Raw genomic sequence first — 19,598 nt, forward strand, 5'->3', positions numbered from 1 at the left:
GAGTTTTGAAGACTAACAGGAAGTTGATTCTGAATATGGTGGGCAGCCAGTGGAGAGAGGCTCGAAGGGGCGTGATGTGGTTAGACTTCCGGGTTCCTGTGAGGACCCTGGCAGCGCTGTTCTGCACAAGCTGTTGTTGATTTGCTGGAGGTTGTTTGACATCCAGGCCTTGATGTCATCCAGACAGCTGGTGAGGGTGTTCATGGACGAGAGGAAGTGCAGGGTGGTTTTTATGTAGATCTGTTTGTCGTCAGCGTAGCAGTAGAAGTGGATGCTGTGTTAAATGATTAGGAGACCAAGGGCGAACGTGTAGATTATGAGTAGGATTGGACCTAAGACGGAGCCTTGAGGGACACCACAGGTAATTGTGGTGGGTTCTGACTTGGCATTTCCTACGGCAACATATTTTGTGCTATTGGTAAACTGGTGAACCAGTTTAATGACAGTACTGTCGATCCAGGAGGATGTCGATGGCGGAACTGAGGACGAGGATGTTCGGGAGTCCACTGTCAGTTGACATGAGGAAAGGGTTTACACCTCTGACGAGGGCTGTTTCTGTACTGTGGTTAGGCCTGAAACCGGATTGGACAGTCTCAGAGGTCATTGGAGGTCAAGTTTGACTAGATGTTTGTTGACTTGTTGATCAGTTCCGTTATAAAATGTCTGAGAGTGGAGGAACAAGATTTCAGTAGGGTTGTGGAGATGGAGTCAAGGCCACAGCTTGTTGCCTTCATTTTTGAGATAGTGGACAATATCTCAGCAGGTGAGGTCGGAGTAAAGCAGTTTATGGAAGGTTAGATACATTTGGGGGGCGGGGTGGTGGCTGGGTGGGAGGGGGGGAGTGACGATTCCACTTCTTATGGTCTTAATCTTTTCAAATAAGTATGTGGAGAATCTTCCACAGTCCTCTGTCCTAGCAACATTGATGGGTGACAGCCGGTTTGAGTAGGTATTTAATGGTGGAAAAGAGGTAGCATAGGTTTCGGCGATGGTTATCTATTAGGTTTCAGTAGTAGGTGGACCCTGTGGATGATTATGTTTCAGTAGCAGGTGGACCTGGTGTAACATCAGGTTTCAGTAGCAGCTGGACTTGGTGTAACATCAGGTTTCAGAAGCAGGTGGACCCTGTGGATAATTATGTTTCAGTAGTAGGTGGACCTGGTGTAACATCAGGTTTCAGTAGTAAGTGGACCTTGTGTAACATCAGGTTTCAGTAGCAGGTGGACCCTGTGGATGATTATATTTCAGTAGCAGGTGGACCTGGTGTAACATCAGGTTTCAGTAGCAGGTGGACTTGGTGTAACATCAGGTTTCAGTAGTAGTTGGACCTGGTGTAACATCAGGTTTCAGTAGCAGGTGGACCTGGTGGGTCATCAGGTTTCAGTAGTAGGTGGACCTGGTGGATCATCAGGTTTCAGTAGTAGGTGGACCCTGTGGATGATCAGGTTTCAGTAGCAGGTGGACCCGGTGTAACATCAGGTTTCAGTAGCAGGTGGACCCGGCGTAGCATCAGGTTTCAGTAGCAGGTGGACCTGGTGTAACAGCAGGTTTCAGTAGCAGGTGGACCTGGTGTAACAGCAGGTTTCAGTAGCAGGTGGACCCGGTGTAACATCAGATTTCAGTAGCAGGTGGACCTGGTGTAACAGCAGGTTTCAGTAGCAGGTGGACCCGGTGTAACATCAGGTTTCAGTAGCAGGTGGACCCGGTGTAACATCAGGTTTCAGTAGCAGGTGGACCTGGTGTAACATCAGGTTTCAGTAGCAGGTGGACCCGGTGTAACATCAGGTTTCAGTAGCAGGTGGACCTGGTGTAACATCAGGTTTCTGTAGCAGGTGGACCTGGTGTAACATCAGGTTTCAGTAGCAAGTGGACCTGGTTTAACATCAGGTTTCAGTAGCAGGTGGACCTGGTGTAACATCACGTTTCAGTAGCAGGTGGACCTGGTGTAACATCAGGTTTCAGGTCTAATGTATGATTGTGGGTGAGAACAAATATATAAAAATGTGGATTTTCGCAAATGCTTTTATCCCAAGTTTACTTAGCTGTACGTTCTCAACCCTTTTCCTTTCCTTTCATTTCTATGAACTGTGTGTAACTCTTTGGTGTTTTGTTTTGTCTCTCTTTCCAGCCCAGAAAGTAGAGGAACTGGAAGAGGCGTTAAAGAAGAAGGATGAAGACATGAAGCAGATGGAGGACAGATATAAGAAGTACCTGGAGAAGGCTAAGAGTGTTATCCGGACCCTGGACCCTAAGCAGAACCAGGGCTCGGCACCAGAGGTCCAGACCCTGAAGAACCAGCTGCAGGAGAGGGAAAGGATGCTGCACTCTCTGGAGGTACCAGGGGCTGGGTTATGGTTTAAGGGTTAGGATGTAGGAGGAAGGGTTAGGTTTGGGGATGGAGGAGGGGATGGAGGAGGGGGTTAGGGTTGGGGAGGGGATCGAGGAGGGGGTTGGGGAGGGGATGGGATGGAGGAGGGGTTAGGGTTGGGGAGGGGATGGGATGGAGGAGGGGTTAGCTTTGGGGATGGAGGAGGGGTTAGGGTTGGGGATGGAGGAGGGGGTTAGGGTTGGGGATGGAGGAGGGGTTAGGGATGGAGGAGGGGTTAGGGTTGGGGAGGGGATGGAGGAGGGGTTAGGATGGAGGAAGGGTTAGGGTTGAGGAGTGGATGGAGGAGGGGTTGGGATGGAGGAAGGGTTGGATGGAGGAAGGGTTAGGATGGAGGAGGGGTTAGGGTTGGGGAGGGGATGGAGGAGGGGTTAGGGTGGAGGAGGGTTTAGGGTTGGGGAGTGGATGGAGGAGGGGTTGGGGAGTGGATGAGGGGTTGGGGAGGGGATGGAGGAGGGGTTAGGGTTGGGGAGGGGATAGAGGAGGGGTTAGGATGGAGGGGTTAAGATGGTGGAGGGGTTAGGATGGAGGAGGGTTAAGGGTTAGGATGGAAGAGGGGTTAGGGTTGGGGAGTGGATGGAGGAGGGGTTAGGATGGAGGAGGGGTTAGGGTTAGGATGGAGGAGGGGTTAGGGTTAGGATGGAGGAGGGGTTAAGGTTAGGATGGAGGAGGGGTTAGGGTTAGGATGGAGGAGGGGTTAAATGGGGGAGGGGTTAGGATGGAGGAGGGATTAGGGTTAGGATGGAGGAGGGTTTAGGGTTGGGGAGTGGATGGAGGAGGGGTTAGGATGGAGGAGGGTTAAGGGTTAGGATGGAGGAGGGGTTGGGGAGTAGTTTACTAACCTACTGTTCCTCTGTTGATCTCCCTCTACAGAAAGACTACGACAAGACCAAGGCTCAGAGAGACCAGGAGGAGAAACTCATAGTGTCTGCCTGGTACAACATGGTGTGTTTCGTTATATTGTACCAGCACTGTATTACATGTTAGTCATCGTACTCTAACTCATCGGGTTGCTGTTTCCTCAATATACATACTACCGTTCTCCACACCCTCGTGCTACGAGTGCATTCTCCCAGGACGTTCTCTTGAGTACGAGAATGTGGAGAACGCATATAACATTACATTAGAGAAGCACTCCCACTACTGTATTACCTCACGCTGAGCAGCACTCCCCCTACTGTATTACCTCACGCTGAGCAGCACTCCCCCTACTGTATTACCTCACGCTGAGCAGCACTCCCCCTACTGTATTACCTCACGCTGAGCAGCACTCCCCCTACTGTATTACCTCATGCTGAGCAGCACTCCCACTACTGTATTACCTCACGCTGAGCAGCACTCCCCCTACTGTATTACCTCACGCTGAGCAGCACTCCCCCTACTGTATTACCTCACGCTGAGCAGCACTCCCCCTACTGTATTACCTCACGCTGAGCAGCACTCCCCCTACTGTATTACCTCACGCTGAGCAGCACTTCCCCTACTGTATTACCTCATGCTGAGCAGCACTCCCCCTACTGTATTACCTCACGCTGAGCAGCACTTCCCCTACTGTATTACCTCACGCTGAGCAGCACTCCCCCTACTGTATTACCTCAGCACTCCCCCTACTGTATTACCTCATGCTGAGCAGCACTCCCCCTACTGTATTACCTCACGCTGAGCAGCACTTCCCCTACTGTATTACCTCATGCTGAGCAGCACTCCCCCTACTGTATTACCTCACGCTGAGCAGCACTCCCCCTACTGTATTACCTCATGCTGAGCAGCACTCCCCCTACTGTATTACCTCACGCTGAGCAGCACTCCCCATACTGTATTACCTCACGCTGAGCAGCACTCCCCCTACTGTATTACCTCATGCTGAGCAGCACTCCCCCTACTGTATTACCTCACGCTGAGCAGCACTCCCCCTACTGTATTACCTCACGCTGAGCAGCACTCCCCCTACTGTATTACCTCACGCTGAGCAGCACTCCCCCTACTGTATTACCTCACGCTGAGCAGCACTCCCCCTACTGTATTACCTCACGTTGAGCAGCACTTCCCCTACTGTATTACCTCACGCTGAGCAGCACTCCCCCTGCTGTATTACCTCACTCTGAGCAGCACTCCCCCTACTGTATTACCTCACGCTGCACCTCCCCCTACTGTATTACCTCACGCTGAGCAGCACTCCCCCTACTGTATTACCTCCCGCTGAGCAGCACTCCCGCTACTGTATTACCTCACGCTGAGCAGCACTCCCCCTACTGTATTACCTCACACTGAGCAGCACTCCCCCTACTGTATTACCTCCCACTCCCCCTACTGTATTACCTCACACTGAGCAGCACTCCCCCTACTGTATTACCTCACGCTGAGCAGCACTCCCCCTACTGTATTACCTCCCGCTGAGCAGCACTCCCCCTACTGTATTACCTCACGCTGAGCAGCACTCCCTCTACTGTATTACCTCACGCTGAGCAGCACTCCCCCTACTGTATTACCTCCCGCTGAGCAGCACTCCCCCTACTGTATTACCTCACGCTGCACCTCCCCCTACTGTATTACCTCACGCTGAGCAGCACTCCCCCTACTGTATTACCTCACGCTGAGCAGCACTCCCTCTACTGTATTACCTCACGCTGAGCAGCACTCCCCCTACTGTATTACCTCACGCTGAGCAGCACTCCCCCTGCTGTATTACCTCCCACTCCCCCTACTGTATTACCTCACACTGAGCAGCACTCCCACTACTGTATTACCTCACGCTGAGCAGCACTCCCACTACTGTATTACCTCACGCTGAGCAGCACTCCCCCTACTGTATTACCTCACGCTGAGCAGCAGCACTCCTACTGTATTACCTCACGCTGAGCAGCTCTCCCCCCTACTGTATTACCTCAGCACTCCCCCCTACTGTATTACCTCACGCTGAGCAGCACTCCCCCTACTGTATTACCTCACTCTGAGCAGCACTCCCCCTAATGTATTACCTCACACTGAGCAGCACTCCCCCTACTGTATTACCTCACGCTGAGCAGCACTCCCCCTACTGTATTACCTCACGCTGAGCAGCACTCCCACTACTGTATTACCTCACGCTGAGCAGCACTCCCACTACTGTATTACCTCACGCTGAGCAGCACTCCCCCTACTGTATTACCTCACGCTGAGCAGCACTCCCCCTACTGTATTACCTCACGCTGCACCTCCCCCTACTGTATTACCTCACGCTGAGCATCACTCCCCCTACTGTATTACCTCACGCTGAGCAGCACTCCCCCTACTGTATTACCTCACGCTGCACCTCCCCCTACTGTATTACCTCACACTGAGCAGCACTCCCCCTACTGTATTACCTCATGCTGAGCAGCACTCCCCCTACTGTATTACCTCACGCTGAGCAGCACTCCCCCTACTGTATTACCTCACGCTGAGCAGCACTCCCCCTACTGTATTACCTCACGCTGAGCAGCACTCCCCCTACTGTTTTACCTCACGTTGAGCAGCACTTCCCCTACTGTATTACCTCACGCTGAGCAGCACTCCCCCTACTGTATTACCTCACGCTGAGCAGCACTCCCCCTACTGTATTACCTCACGTTGAGCAGCACTTCCCCTACTGTATTACCTCACGCTGAGCAGCACTCCCCCTACTGTATTACCTCACGCTGAGCAGCACTCCCCCTACTGTATTACCTCACGTTGAGCAGCACTTCCCCTACTGTATTACCTCACGCTGAGCAGCACTCCCCCTGCTGTATTACCTCCCACTCCCCCTACTGTATTACCTCACGCTGAGCAGCACTCCCCCTACTGTATTACCTCACGCTGAGCAGCACTCCCCCTACAAAATATTGTAGTCAGGCAACATATGGAGATGAAAATAGGCAACATTTAATTCTGAAGTCGGAGTGTATTTTCTCTCGCTTTTCTCTCGCTTCAGCTCAAATAACGTTGATTTCAAGACATTTTACATTTGATTTCTTACGTGGTTGCCTCATATTTCTGTCCATACATTTCGCTGAAGCTTGTTGCATGCTTCAAAATGTGTCCAAGCGGAATCCGTGATCCGTTTCGCATACTTTGATTTGTACTCATGAAGCCTACCATCCCGTGCTCGGGGCACGGTAGTATATTAAGAAACACCCATAGTGTCGTCCTGCTACAACATGGTACATATTTATCCCAGACTGTATTACCACAAATGGAACAAAGAGCCATCATGTTTCACCAGATGTCTAAATTATGTGAAGCATCCGTTTTGACATTTCCACTCACTACCAAATATGGTGATGAGAGGAAGCCCAGTGGCCGGCAGTGGGATAAGATTGAGTTAGATGGATTTTCGCTGACATTCTGCACATTTTCTCATGTAACATTTAATCTCGATACAGTTTTCTGTTCCCAAAACTTCAATCTGTTATGAACAGAGTGGACTAAAAAAGATTCAATAAATTGAATTGTTTACAAGGTGTTCAAGGGCGAATTGAGTTATTGCACACGCGCACTTCACAGGGTAGGCGTTCCATAACAGAAATATGCAAATATATGCTAGAACGCGCCAATAGGATCTCGCTAGTTCGTGCTTGGCTCTGCCCTCCTCCTTGCTTGTTCTGCCCACTACGATTACTTTGCTCCCCTTAGAAACGACAGGCTGTCTTTCTTGGGTTAGTTATAAAAATAAAATATGATATGTTGTTACTCCTGTCAAACACTAGAGGGCGCTGTAGGATTTCCTATGCCACTTTAATTATTATTTTTTTTAACCTTTATTTTAACAGGCAAGTCAGTTAAGAACAAATACTTATTTACAGTGATGGCCTAGGAACAGTGGGTTAACTGGTCTAGGAACAGTGGGTTAACTGGTCTAGGAACAGTGGGTTAACTGGTCTAGGAACAGTGGGTTAACTGCCTGTTCAGGGGCAGAATGACAGATTTCTACCTTGTCAACTCAGGATTCGATCCAGCAACCTTTCGTTTACTGGCCCAACGCTCTAACCACTAGGCTACCTGCCTCTCGAAATGAAAACTCCATGGATATAACAAGCAAAGTATAGTGGTGCTGGCTTCAGAGTTTTGAGTCAAAAATGAGAAGAAAACTCACATAGCAGACACAGGGGATTTAACCAACATCTTTTAATGAATATGTGTCTTAATGAAACCACCATGTCTGCCCCCCCCCCAGGGCATGGCTCTACAGAAGAAGGCAGCAGAGGACCGTCTGGCCAGTACGGGTTCCGGACAGTCCTTCCTGGCCCGCCAGAGACAGGCTACCAGCACACGCCGCTCTTACCCCGGATACCCGGGACCCCAGTCCGCCACCGCCAGGTAGACATGGCGCCGTGACTCTTCAACCCGACCTTTGACCTCCGACCCTTCCAGGCCAGGTACCACCACGGCCAGGTAGACATGGCACCCTGACCCCTACCTGAACCTTTCCCCCCCCCCAACCCCTGACCCCGTGCAGGTGTCCATCAGGACACACAGTCCAGTTGTATGGGTGTCGGCTGAGCTAAGTGATCCCGTGTTCACTGGACCGGTTCAGGATAAATCCTCTGATGCTCCTTTGTTCTCTGTCCACAGTCCTTCAGTCTTCCTTTTAAATCTGGTTACCTGGATTTATTATCAATAATTATTATGCACATTTCTGTAAAACGATGTTACCTGTTCTGTTCATCTACTTCTGTTTGGAATCCTCCTATCTATGTAACACAAGAGTAGAGATGCGATGTTGTTGTTGTTGTTGTTGTTGTTGTATTTTAACCCTTATGAAAAGAAACACAGAGAATATTTTCATTTCTATTGCTTGAATGCGCTTTAGTTTTGGAGACGGTATATCCACTATGTATAGGGCTTGTGACCAGGTGATATCTTTAAACCCAGTACAGTACATAGTATGTGTTAAGTGTGTTCAGTCTCTTAGGCAGTCTTTGTTTTACGTGTAGTCTGTTTTAGGCAGTCTTTGTTTTATGTGTAGTCTGTTTTATGTGTAGTCTGTTTTATGTGTAGTCTGTTTTACGTGTAGTCTGTTTTACGTGTAGTCTGTTTTACGTGTAGTCTGTTTTACGTGTAGCCTGTTTTACGTGTAGTCTGTTTTAGGCAGTCTTTGTTTTACGTGTAGTCTGTTTTACGTGTAGTCTGTTTTACTTGTAGTCTGTTTTACGTGTAGCCTGTTTTACGTGTAGTCTGTTTTAGGCAGTCTTTGTTTTACGTGTAGTCTGTTTTACGTGTAGTCTGTTTTACGTGTAGCCTGTTTTACGTGTAGTCTGTTTTAGGCAGTCTTTGTTTTATGTGTAGTCTGTTTTATGTGTAGTCTGTTTTACGTGTAGTCTGTTTTACGTGTAGTCTGTTGTACGTGTAGTCTGTTTTACGTGTAGTCTGTTTTAGGCAGTCTTTGTTTTATGTGTAGTCTGTTTTATGTGTAGTCTGTTTTACGTGTAGCCTGTTTTACGTGTAGTCTGTTTTACGTGTAGCCTGTTTTACGTGTAGTCTGTTTTAGGCAGTCTTTGTTTTACGTGTAGTCTGTTTTACGTGTAGTCTGTTTTACGTGTAGTCTGTTTTACGTGTAGTCTGTTTTATGTGTAGTCTGTTTTAGTCAGTCTTTGTTTTACGTGTAGTCTGTTTTACGTGTAGTCTGTTTTAGGCAGTCTTTGTTTTACGTGTAGTCTGTTTTATGTGTAGTCTGTTTTACGTGTAGTCTGTTTTACGTGTAGTCTGTTTTACGTGTAGCCTGTTTTACGTGTAGCCTGTTGTACGTGTAGTCTGTTTTAGGCAGTCTTTGTTTTACGTGTAGTCTGTTTTACGTGTAGTCTGTTTTAGGCAGTCTTTGTTTTATGTGTAGTCTGTTTTATGTGTAGTCTGTTTTACGTGTAGTCTGTTTTACGTGTAGTCTGTTTTACGTGTAGTCTGTTTTACGTGTAGTCTGTTTTAGGCAGTCTTTGTTTTACGTGTAGTCTGTTTTAGGCAGTCTTTGTTTTATGTGTAGTCTGTTTTACGTGTAGCCTGTTTTACGTGTAGTCTGTTTTACGTGTAGTCTGTTTTACGTGTAGCCTGTTTTACGTGTAGTCTGTTTTACGTGTAGTCTGTTTTACGTGTAGTCTGTTTCACGTGTAGCCTGTTTTAGGCAGTCTTTGTTTTACGTGTAGTCTGTTTTAGGCAGTCTTTGTTTTACGTGTAGTCTGTTTTAGGCAGTCTTTGTTTTATGTGCAGTCTGTAGTTGGCCTCCACTAAACTGGGACCTAGCAGTAGAGTAGGAATTATACACATACTGCATTTACAGAACAGAACAAAGATTCATATTGATCAAGTGTTTCTCCTGAAATGAAGGGAAACCTCTTCCCCTGTAGACTACTGTTCCCAAATCAACCAGTAGTCATTATCGATTATTTATGAATCAATAGTTTATTGATTGATTATTGTGAACGAGTGAGTGTCTCTCCCTATTATCCTGTGTTGCATGAGGAAATACCAAACTGTCCTCTCTTTTTGTCCTCTAGATCCACACTAGTAACTAACACGATGCACAGCTGTAACTGTCCCATATGAACCCGTCTGCATGCTAACAGTCCATAACAGTCCATACACACTATCTATGCACTGGTCCTAGTCAAACAGTGGCTATGATGTTGTATCTATAGCATAGCAAAAAGCCATTTGAAGTGGTTTGCAATACAAACGTAAAATAACCACTGCTGCCACACAAGGAGGTATATTATAAACTTTACAAGGAGGAGGATTATAAACTATACAGGGAGGAGGATTATAAACTTTACAAGGAGGAGGATTATAAACTATACAGGGAGGAGGATTATAAACTTTACAAGGAGGAGGATTATAAACTTTACAAGGAGGAGGATTATAAACTTTACAGGGAGGTGGATTATAAACTTTACAAGGAGGAGGATTATAAACTTTACAAGGAGGTGGATTATAAACTTTACAAGGAGGAGGATTATAAACTTTACAGGGAGGTGGATTATAAACTTTACAAGGAGGAGGATTATAAACTTTACAGGGAGGAGGATTATAAACTATACAGGTAGGAGGATTATAAACTTTAAATCAAATCAAATTTTATTTGTCACATACACATGGTTAGCAGATGTTAATGCGAGTGTAGCGAAATGCTTGTCGTAGCGAAATGCTTGTAATGTTGTATCTATAGCATAGCAAAAAGCCATTTGAAGTGGTTTGCAATACAAACGTAAAATAACCACTGCTGCCACACAAGGAGGTATATTATAAACTTTACAAGGAGGAGGATTATAAACTATACAGGGAGGAGGATTATAAACTTTACAAGGAGGAGGATTATAAACTATACAGGGAGGAGGATTATAAACTTTACAAGGAGGAGGATTATAAACTTTACAAGGAGGAGGATTATAAACTTTACAGGGAGGAGGATTATAAACTTTACAGGGAGGAGGATTATAAACTTTACCGGGAGGTGATTTCTAAACTATACAGGTAGGAGGATTATAAACTTTACCGGGAGGTGATTTCTAAACTATACAGGTAGGAGGATTATAAACTATACAGGGAGGAGGATTATAAACTTTACAGGGAGGAGGATTATAAACTATACAGGTAGGAGGATTATAAACTTTACCGGGAGGAGGATTACAAACTATACAGGTAGGAGGATTATAAACTTTACCGGGAGGAGGATTATAAACTATACAGGTAGGAGGATTATAAACTATACAGGGAGGAGGATTATAAACTTTACAGGGAGGAGGATTATAAACTTTACAGGGAGGTGGATTATAAACTTTACAGGGAGGAGGATTATAAACTTTACAGGGAGGTGGATTATAAACTTTACCGGGAGGAGGATTATAAACTTTACAGGGAGGAGGATTATAAACTTTACAGGGAGGAGGATTATAAACTTTACAGGGAGGTGGATTATAAACTTTACAGGGAGGAGGATTATAAACTTTACAGGGAGGTGGATTATAAACTTTACCGGGAGGAGGATTATAAACTTTACAGGGAGGAGGATTATAAACTTTACCGGGAGGTGGATTATAAACTTTACAGGGAGGAGGATTATAAACTTTACAGGGAGGTGGATTATAAACTTTACAGGGAGGAGGATTATAAACTTTACAGGGAGGTGGATTATAAACTTTACAGGGAGGAGGATTATAAACTTTACAGGGAGGTGATTTCTAAACTATACCGGGAGGTGGATTATAAACTTTACAGGGAGGATGATTATAAACTTTACAGGGAGGTGGATTATACACTTTACAGGGAGTTTATTTCTAAACTATACAGGGAGGAGGATTATAAACTTTACAGGGAGGTGATTTCTAAACTCTATAGGGAGGAGGATTATAAACTTTACAGGGAGGAGGATTATAAACGTTACAGGGAGGTAGATTATAAACTTTACAGGGAGGTAGATTATCAACTTTACAGGGAGGTGGATTATAAACTTTACAGGGAGGTAGATTATACACTTTACAGGGAGGTGGATTATAAACTTTACAGGGAGGTGGATTATAAACTTTACAGGGAGGTGGATTATAAACTTTACAGGGAGGATGATATACTTTGGTATCTCTCCAGGAACAGGGTTGGGAGAGCCCTGAACTAGATAGATGTAAACCTACAGGAGGGTATATCTCCAGAAACAGGGTTGGAGAGCCCTGGACTAGATAGATGTAAACCTACAGGATGGTATCTCTCCAGAAACAGGGTTGGAGAGCCCTGGACTAGATAGATGTAAACCTACAGGATGGTATCTCTCCAGGAACAGGGTTGGAGAGCCCTGGACTAGATAGATGTAAACCTACAGGATGATATCTCTCCAGGGACAGGTTTGGAGAGCCAATGGTCTAGATAGATGTACACCTACAGGAGGGTATCTCTCCAGGAACAGGGTTGGAGAGCCCTGGACTAGATGGATGTAAACCTACAGGATGGTATCTCTCCAGAAACAGGGTTGGAGAGTCCTGGACTAGATAGATGCAAACCTACAGGATGGTATCTCTCCAGGAACAGGGTTGGAGAGCACTGGACTAGATAGATATAAACCTAAGGCATGGTATCTCTCCAGGAACAGGGTTGGAGAGCCCTGCTCTAGATAAATGTAAACCTACAGGATGGTATCTCTCCAGGAACAGGGTTGGAGAGCCCTGGTCTAGATAGATGTAAACCTACAGGATGATATCTCTCCAGGAACAGGGTTGGAGAGCCCTGGTCTAGAAAGATGTAAACCTACAGGATGGTATCTCTCCAGGAACAGGGTTGGAGAGCCCTGGTCTAGAAAGATGTAAACCTACAGGATGGTATCTCTCCAGGAACAGGGTTGGAGAGCCCTGGACTAGATAAATGTAAACCTACAGGATGGTATCTCTCCAGGAACAGGGTTGGAGAGCCCTGGTCTAGATAGATGTAAACCTACAGGGCGGCAACATGACTGTTTAGTGGTTTCTAGTGGCTCAGCAAATGTGTCTATATTCTGGTGAAAGATCTGTGGTAGTTGAGAACTGTTCATGGCTTTGATCCCCTCCTTCATTCACCCTCTATCAGACCGTTTTGATCATGATCTGCTGTATCATTATAACCAAACCTCTTACTGGTTGTTGTCCTCTCTCTCTCTCTCTCTCTCTCTCTCTCGCCTTCTCTCTCCCTCGACCTCTCTCTCTCTCTCGACTCCTCTCTCTCTCTCGACTCCTCTCTCTCTCTCGACTCCTCTCTCTCTCTCCACTCTTCTCTTTCTCTCCTCTCTTTTCCCTCCTCTCTCTCTCTCTCTCCCTCCTCTCCTCTCTTTTCCCTCCTCTCCACAGTGATGACATTACATGACCAGCGCAGGCAGGGGTGATGGGCGGGTGCATGACCATGGCTTAATAATGAGCTGAGCTGAAAATAACCCTTCATCAATTCAACACTAACCCTCAACTCTAACGGAGGACGGGCCGTTGCGGGCGGGCCCAGATTATGCCCAGGACTGAGGGGGGGGGGGGGGGGGGGGGGTGAGGGCTCTCTACAGACCCAGACGGCGCCGCCCTAACCTACCGCCACCCCCCCCCCCCCCCTCCTCCTCCTCCTTCACTCACAGACCTACATCTGCTTGCGAACCTCTATCGTCATGACATACTCTTGAGACATCAACATTAGTCTCTAGTGGGGTAACGGGGAGAGCTGGAGCTAGGGCTGGGGATAAACAAACAAAAAACATTTTAAAGATTCTTCATGCTGTGTCCAAGGTCAAGGAAACCTCTTGTTCTAAATGTGTGGTGCAAAGCGAGGACTACATGGAAGACAGTTTTCTTAGTGACCGGATGGTTTTCTGTAGACTTTGACAATGACGATGATCAAGCGACTAGCAATACATGGTTACTGTACTGTAAACCTGGTGTGTATCTGTTGGGTGTTCCACTCACTTCTCTCTCTTTGTGTTTCACTGGGTCTGAGAGAGAAAGAGCAATATCATAATTTATTTCACATGATCCTCTAATCAAATGTTGTATATACTGAGTGTACAAAACATTAGACTCTGGACTCTACAAGGTGGACTCTACAAGGTGGACTCTACAAGGTGTTGAAAGCGTTCCACAGGGATGCTGGCCCATGTTAACTCCAATACTTCCCACTGTTGTTCCAAGTTGGCTGGATGTCTTTTGGGTGGTGAACCATTCTTGATCCACATGGGAAACTGTTGAGTGTGAAAAACCCAGCAGGGTTAAAGTTCACGACACAAACCGGTGCGTCTGGCACCTACTACCAAACCCTGTTCAAAGGAACTTAAATGTGGTGTCTTGCCCATTCACCCTCTGAATGGTACACAGACACAATCCATGTCTCAATTGTCTCAAGGCTTAAAAATCCTTCTGTAACCTGTCTCCTCCCCTTCATCTACCCGGTGTCCCATGTCTAAACCAGGTCCTGGTGTCCCATGTCTAAATCAGACCCTGGTGTCCCATGTCTAAATCAGGCCCTGGTGTCCCATGTCTAAATCAGGCCCTGGTGTCCCACGTCTAAATCAGGCCCTGGTGTCCCACGTCTAAATCAGGCCCTGGTGTCCCACGTCTAAATCAGGCCCTGGTGTCCCATGTCTAAATCAGGCCCTGGTGTCCCATGTCTAAATCAGGCCCTGGTGTCCCATGTCTAAATCAGGCCCTGGTGTCCCATGTCTAAATCAGACCCTGGTGTCCCATGTCTAAATCAGGCCCTGGTGTCCCATGTCTAAATCAGGCCCTGGTGTCCTACGTCTAAATCAGGCCCTGGTGTCCTACGTCTAAATCAGGCCCTGGTGTCCCATGTCTAAATCAGACCCTGGTGTCCCATGTCTAAATCAGGCCCTGGTGTCCCATGTCTAAATCAGGCCCTGGTGTCCCATGTCTAAATCAGACCCTGGTGTCCCATGTCTAAATCAGACCCTGGTGTCCCATGTCTAAATCAGACCCTGGTGTCCCATGTCTAAATCAGGCCCTGGTGTCCTACGTCTAAATCAGGCCCTGGTGTCCCATGTCTAAATCAGACCCTGGTGTCCCATGTCTAAATCAGACCCTGGTGTCCCATGTCTAAATCAGGCCCTGGTGTCCCATGTCTAAATCAGACCCTGGTGTCCCATGTCTAAATCAGGCCCTGGTGTCCCATGTCTAAATCAGGCCCCGGTGTCCCATGTCTAAATCAGGCCCTGGTGTCCCATGTCTAAATCAGACCCTGGTGTCCCATGTCTAAATCAGGCCCTGGTGTCCCATGTCTAAATCAGACCCTGGTGTCCCATGTCTAAATCAGACCCTGGTGTCCCATGTCTAAATCAGACCCTGGTGTCCCATGTCTAAATCAGGCCCTGGTGTCCTACGTCTAAATCAGGCCCTGGTGTCCCATGTCTAAATCAGACCCTGGTGTCCCATGTCTAAATCAGACCCTGGTGTCCCATGTCTAAATCAGGCCCTGGTGTCCCATGTCTAAATCAGACCCTGGTGTCCCATGTCTAAATCAGGCCCTGGTGTCCCATGTCTAAATCAGGCCCCGGTGTCCCATGTCTAAATCAGGCCCTGGTGTCCCATGTCTAAATCAGACCCGGATTCAAACTGTTCCAGAGTTGAGTTGGGGGGGGGCTCTATGTCACGGAAAGAGCAGGTGTTCTTAATGTTTTGTACACTCAGTCTAGATCTAGATGTTCAGTTTCCATGTATTTCTGTTTAAGTGTTCTGATGACTTAACCTCTATGAAAGGAGTGCTCTGCTCTTCACTGATAATAACCTCGATGTGTTTCTCTCTCTAAATGGTGGAGGATATTGGTAGAAGAGATCACATGCTTCTATCTAGCCATTATGACTTTGATATGTATTCCTGTTTTTATTTGACTTACATATGCAGTATTGACTTAGATTCATACATACATATGCAGTATTGACTTTGATTCCTACATTGTATAAAATGTATAAAACCTTTCTCTAACCTTTTTTATAAAACAAGTAGGCTTGTTGATAGGATGCCATGGTAGAGCCTTTTTGAAAAATACAGCAAGATGGCCCACGTAGTAAGACTGCCCTGTCCCGGGTCGTGGTTCATTAGCAGATGGCCCACGTAGTAAGACTGCCCTGTCCCGGGTCGTGGTTCATTAGCAGATGGCCCACGTAGTAAGACTGCCCTGTCCCGGGTCGTGGTTCATTAGCAGATGGCCCACGTAGTAAGACTGCCCTGTCCCGGGTCGTGGTTCATTAGCAGATGGCCCACGCAGTAAGACTGCCCTGTCCCGGGTCGTAGTTCATTAGCAGATGGCCCATGCAGTAAGACTGCCCTGTCCCGGGTCGTGGTTCATTAGCAGATGGCCCACGCAGTAAGACTGCCCTGTCCCGGGTCGTAGTTCATTAGCAGATGGCCCACGCAGTAAGACTGCCCTGTCCCGGGTCGTAGTTCATTAGCAGATGGCCCACGCAGTAAGACTGCCCTGTCCCGGGTCGTGGTTCATTAGCAGATGGCCCACGCAGTAAGACTGCCCTGTCCCGGGTCGTGGTTCATTAGCAGATGGCCCACATAGTAAGACTGCCCTGTCCCGGGTCGTGGTTCATTAGCAGATGGCCCACGCATTAAGGCTGCCCTGTCCCGGGTCATGTTCATTAGGCACCAAACGTTAGAAAACGGACTGAAACAGGGATGTTCTACCTCCACCTGTCCAGTATAAAACACTCATTTTAATACAAGAACAAACAAACGTTTTAATTTTTTATTTAACCTTTATTTAACTAAGCAAGAACAAATTCTTATTTACAATGACGGCCTACCCCGTTCAAACCCTCCCCTAGCCCGGACAACGCTGGGCGGGTCCCGGGATCGAACCCGGGTCTATAGTGATGCCTCTAGACCCGCTGCGCCACTAATGAACACGACCTCAGAAGTGGCACCAATGGACAGACGGGTAGGGAGTCAAAGAGGATCTTTCCTATCATGTTATATCATGAACATGTTGAAAGTGCTTTCGCCTCGAGTGTAAAAACCAAACCGCTGTGAGGAAGAGTATTGACTTATTGACTTGTTGACTTGTTGACTTGTTGACTTGTTGACTTGTTGACTTGTTGACTTGTTGACTTGTTGACTTATTGACTTGTTGCTGATACTGTGTGTTTTTCAGTTTATAACAAAAAGATGTGTCCATATTATTATGTAACTTTGTATGGCTTTTACTACTTGTGTTAAATACTAGTGTCCAGACATGATTATGATTGGTAGAGCATCGTGTCTCTACTTGTGTTAAATACTAGTGTCCAGACATGATTATGATTGGTAGAGCAACGTGTCTCTACTTGTGTTAAATACTAGTGTCCAGACATGATTATGATTGGTAGAGCATCGTGTCTCTACTTGTGTTAAATACCAGTCTCCTGACATGTGGTGATATGATTGGTAGAGCAACGTGTCTCTACTTGTGTTTAAATACTAGTCTCCTGACATGTGGTGATATGATTGGTAGAGCAACGTGTCTCCTAACTGTCTGTCCTGTTTTTTTGTGTGTTTTTTTTTGCATGTCTCCTTGATTAACCATAGAGCCACTGTCTGTATCCCCAATGGCACCCTATCCCCCTATGAGCCCTGGTCAAAAGTAGTGCACTATGTAGGGATTAGGGGTCAAAAGTAGTGCACTATATAGGGAATAGGGTGCCTATTGGGACACAATAATAGTTTCAAAACCACTTGCCATTAATCAGAACCGAGTAGCGCTGGAAGAAATAATAATATGGAAACACTTTACTCAGTAGATATGAGGCTTTAGAACTTGTTATAAGCACCTATGAGCCTTTATAATGTTTTATAAGTCGGATAATATATTATGTCTCTCCATGTCAACTGACTCCCAATGGCTCGTATTTCATCCAGGCTGTTATGAGATGATAAGGTGTAGGGTCCTACTTGCTTATGAATAGGCTTACAATGCATTATAACTGCATCAAAATGCATTATAACCTCAGGCTATAAGTATAGTTTTACTAAAGTTACAACTGGTTCCAGATCGGTTAGTCTCCTGGCCTGGTCCCAGATCGGTTAGTCTCCTAGCCTGGTCCCAGATCGGTTAGTCTACTAGCCTGGTCCCAGATCGGTTAGTCTCCTAGCCTGGTCCCAGATCGGTTAGTCTCCTAGCCTGGTCCCAGATCGGTTAGTCTCCTAGCCTGGTCCCAGATCGGTTAGTCTCCTAGCCTGGTCCCAGATCGGTTAGTCTCCTAGCCTGGTCCCAGATCGGTTAGTCTCCTGGCCTGGTCCCAGATCGGTTAGTCTCCTGGCCTGGTCCCAGATCAGTGTGTGCTGTCTTGACAAGTGATCTGGGACCAGGCTAGTGTTCTACACAGGACAATAAACCTCTAGCATAGTTACACCAGACTGAATGTTTCAAACAATGGTGAGCGTAGCGTTCAATCTGGTTTTCCTAGGCTAAAAAAACCTCTAGGAGAAAATACTTTTTTTTTTTTTTTTAGAGAACTGAGGCTTTTCAGTCAGAACTTAATCGCCAGGTTTTATGGTTGCTGTATTTTTTATTCATAGGAAAGACTTATTTTACATCAAAAAATAAAGTAGCAAATAACCTTTCCATTTGCCAAGTTTTATATTGCTGCTTGTATATTATGTACACACTGTATGGGACTAACAAACAGTGGAGGAGGAAATTAGTGGTCATAGTTACCTGTCCATTTGAAACTTGTTGATAAAATGTGCTTCCTACGCTCTGACATGTACAGCTGTTAACCAAGTTGTAATAAAGCTTGTATAAAACACCGCCTGTTTCTCTGAGTCTTTTTGTCTACAAAGGCACAGTCACGTTTCCTAGACATTTCTTTAAAAATGTTGTAGGACCAAAATAAACAGTGTTCTGACCTTTCAAAACCACTGAGAGGTTTTCCTTTTCTTCTCTCCCTGTCTAAACATTCTCACAAATCTATACCCTGAAGAGTTGGGCTCCATCTTGATAAGTAACACACTACCATCTAGATAAGTAACACGATACCATCTAGATAAGTAACACACTACCATCTAGATAAGTAACACACTACCATCTAGATAAGTAACACACTACCATCTAGATAAGTAACACGATACCATCTAGATAAGTAACACACTACCATCTAGATAAGTAACACACTACCATCTAGATAAGTAACACACTACCATCTAGATAAGTAACACACTACCATCGAGATAAGTAACACACTACCATCTAGATAAGTAACACGCTACCATCTAGATAAGTAACACACCACCATCTAGATCAGTAACACACCACCATCTAGATAAGTAACACGCTACCATCTAGATAAGTAACACGCTACCATCTAGATAAGTAACACGCTACCTTCTAGATCAGAAACACACCACCATCTAGATAAGTAACACACTACCATCTAGATAAGTAACACACTACCATCTAGATGAGTAACACACTACCATCTAGATAAGTAACACACTACCATCTAGATAAGTAACACAATATCATCTAGATGAGTAACACACTACCATCTAGATAAGTAACACAATATCGTCTAGATAAGTAACACACTATCATTTAGATAAGTAACACAATATCGTCTAGATAAGTAACACAATATCATCTAGATAAGTAACACAATATCATCTAGATAAGTAACACACTACCATCTAGATAAGTAACACAATATCATCTAGATAAGTAACACAATATCATCTTGATAAGTAACACACTATCGTCTAGATAAGTAACACACTACCATCTAGATAAGTAACACAATATCGT

The 19,598-nt window shown here is 46.0% G+C and overlaps 1 protein-coding gene across 1 annotated transcript in view; it reads left to right on the forward strand.

The window, feature by feature from the left end:
* Positions 1-18,608, forward strand: part of LOC139408263 (protein Hook homolog 3-like) — an 80,980-nt gene extending 62,372 nt beyond the window's left edge. The window contains exons 19-22 of the mRNA XM_071151948.1: positions 2,129-2,334; positions 3,260-3,331; positions 7,560-8,238; positions 18,167-18,608. Coding sequence (XP_071008049.1) covers positions 2,129-2,334; positions 3,260-3,331; positions 7,560-7,706 — 425 coding nt within the window. The 3' untranslated portion in view covers positions 7,707-8,238; positions 18,167-18,608. The remainder of the gene's footprint in view (positions 1-2,128; positions 2,335-3,259; positions 3,332-7,559; positions 8,239-18,166) is intronic.
* Positions 18,609-19,598: the final 990 nt, after the last annotated feature.

This window comes from Oncorhynchus clarkii, chromosome 5 (genome assembly GCF_045791955.1).
Source record: "Oncorhynchus clarkii lewisi isolate Uvic-CL-2024 chromosome 5, UVic_Ocla_1.0, whole genome shotgun sequence".
Classification (NCBI taxonomy): domain Eukaryota; kingdom Metazoa; phylum Chordata; class Actinopteri; order Salmoniformes; family Salmonidae; genus Oncorhynchus; species Oncorhynchus clarkii.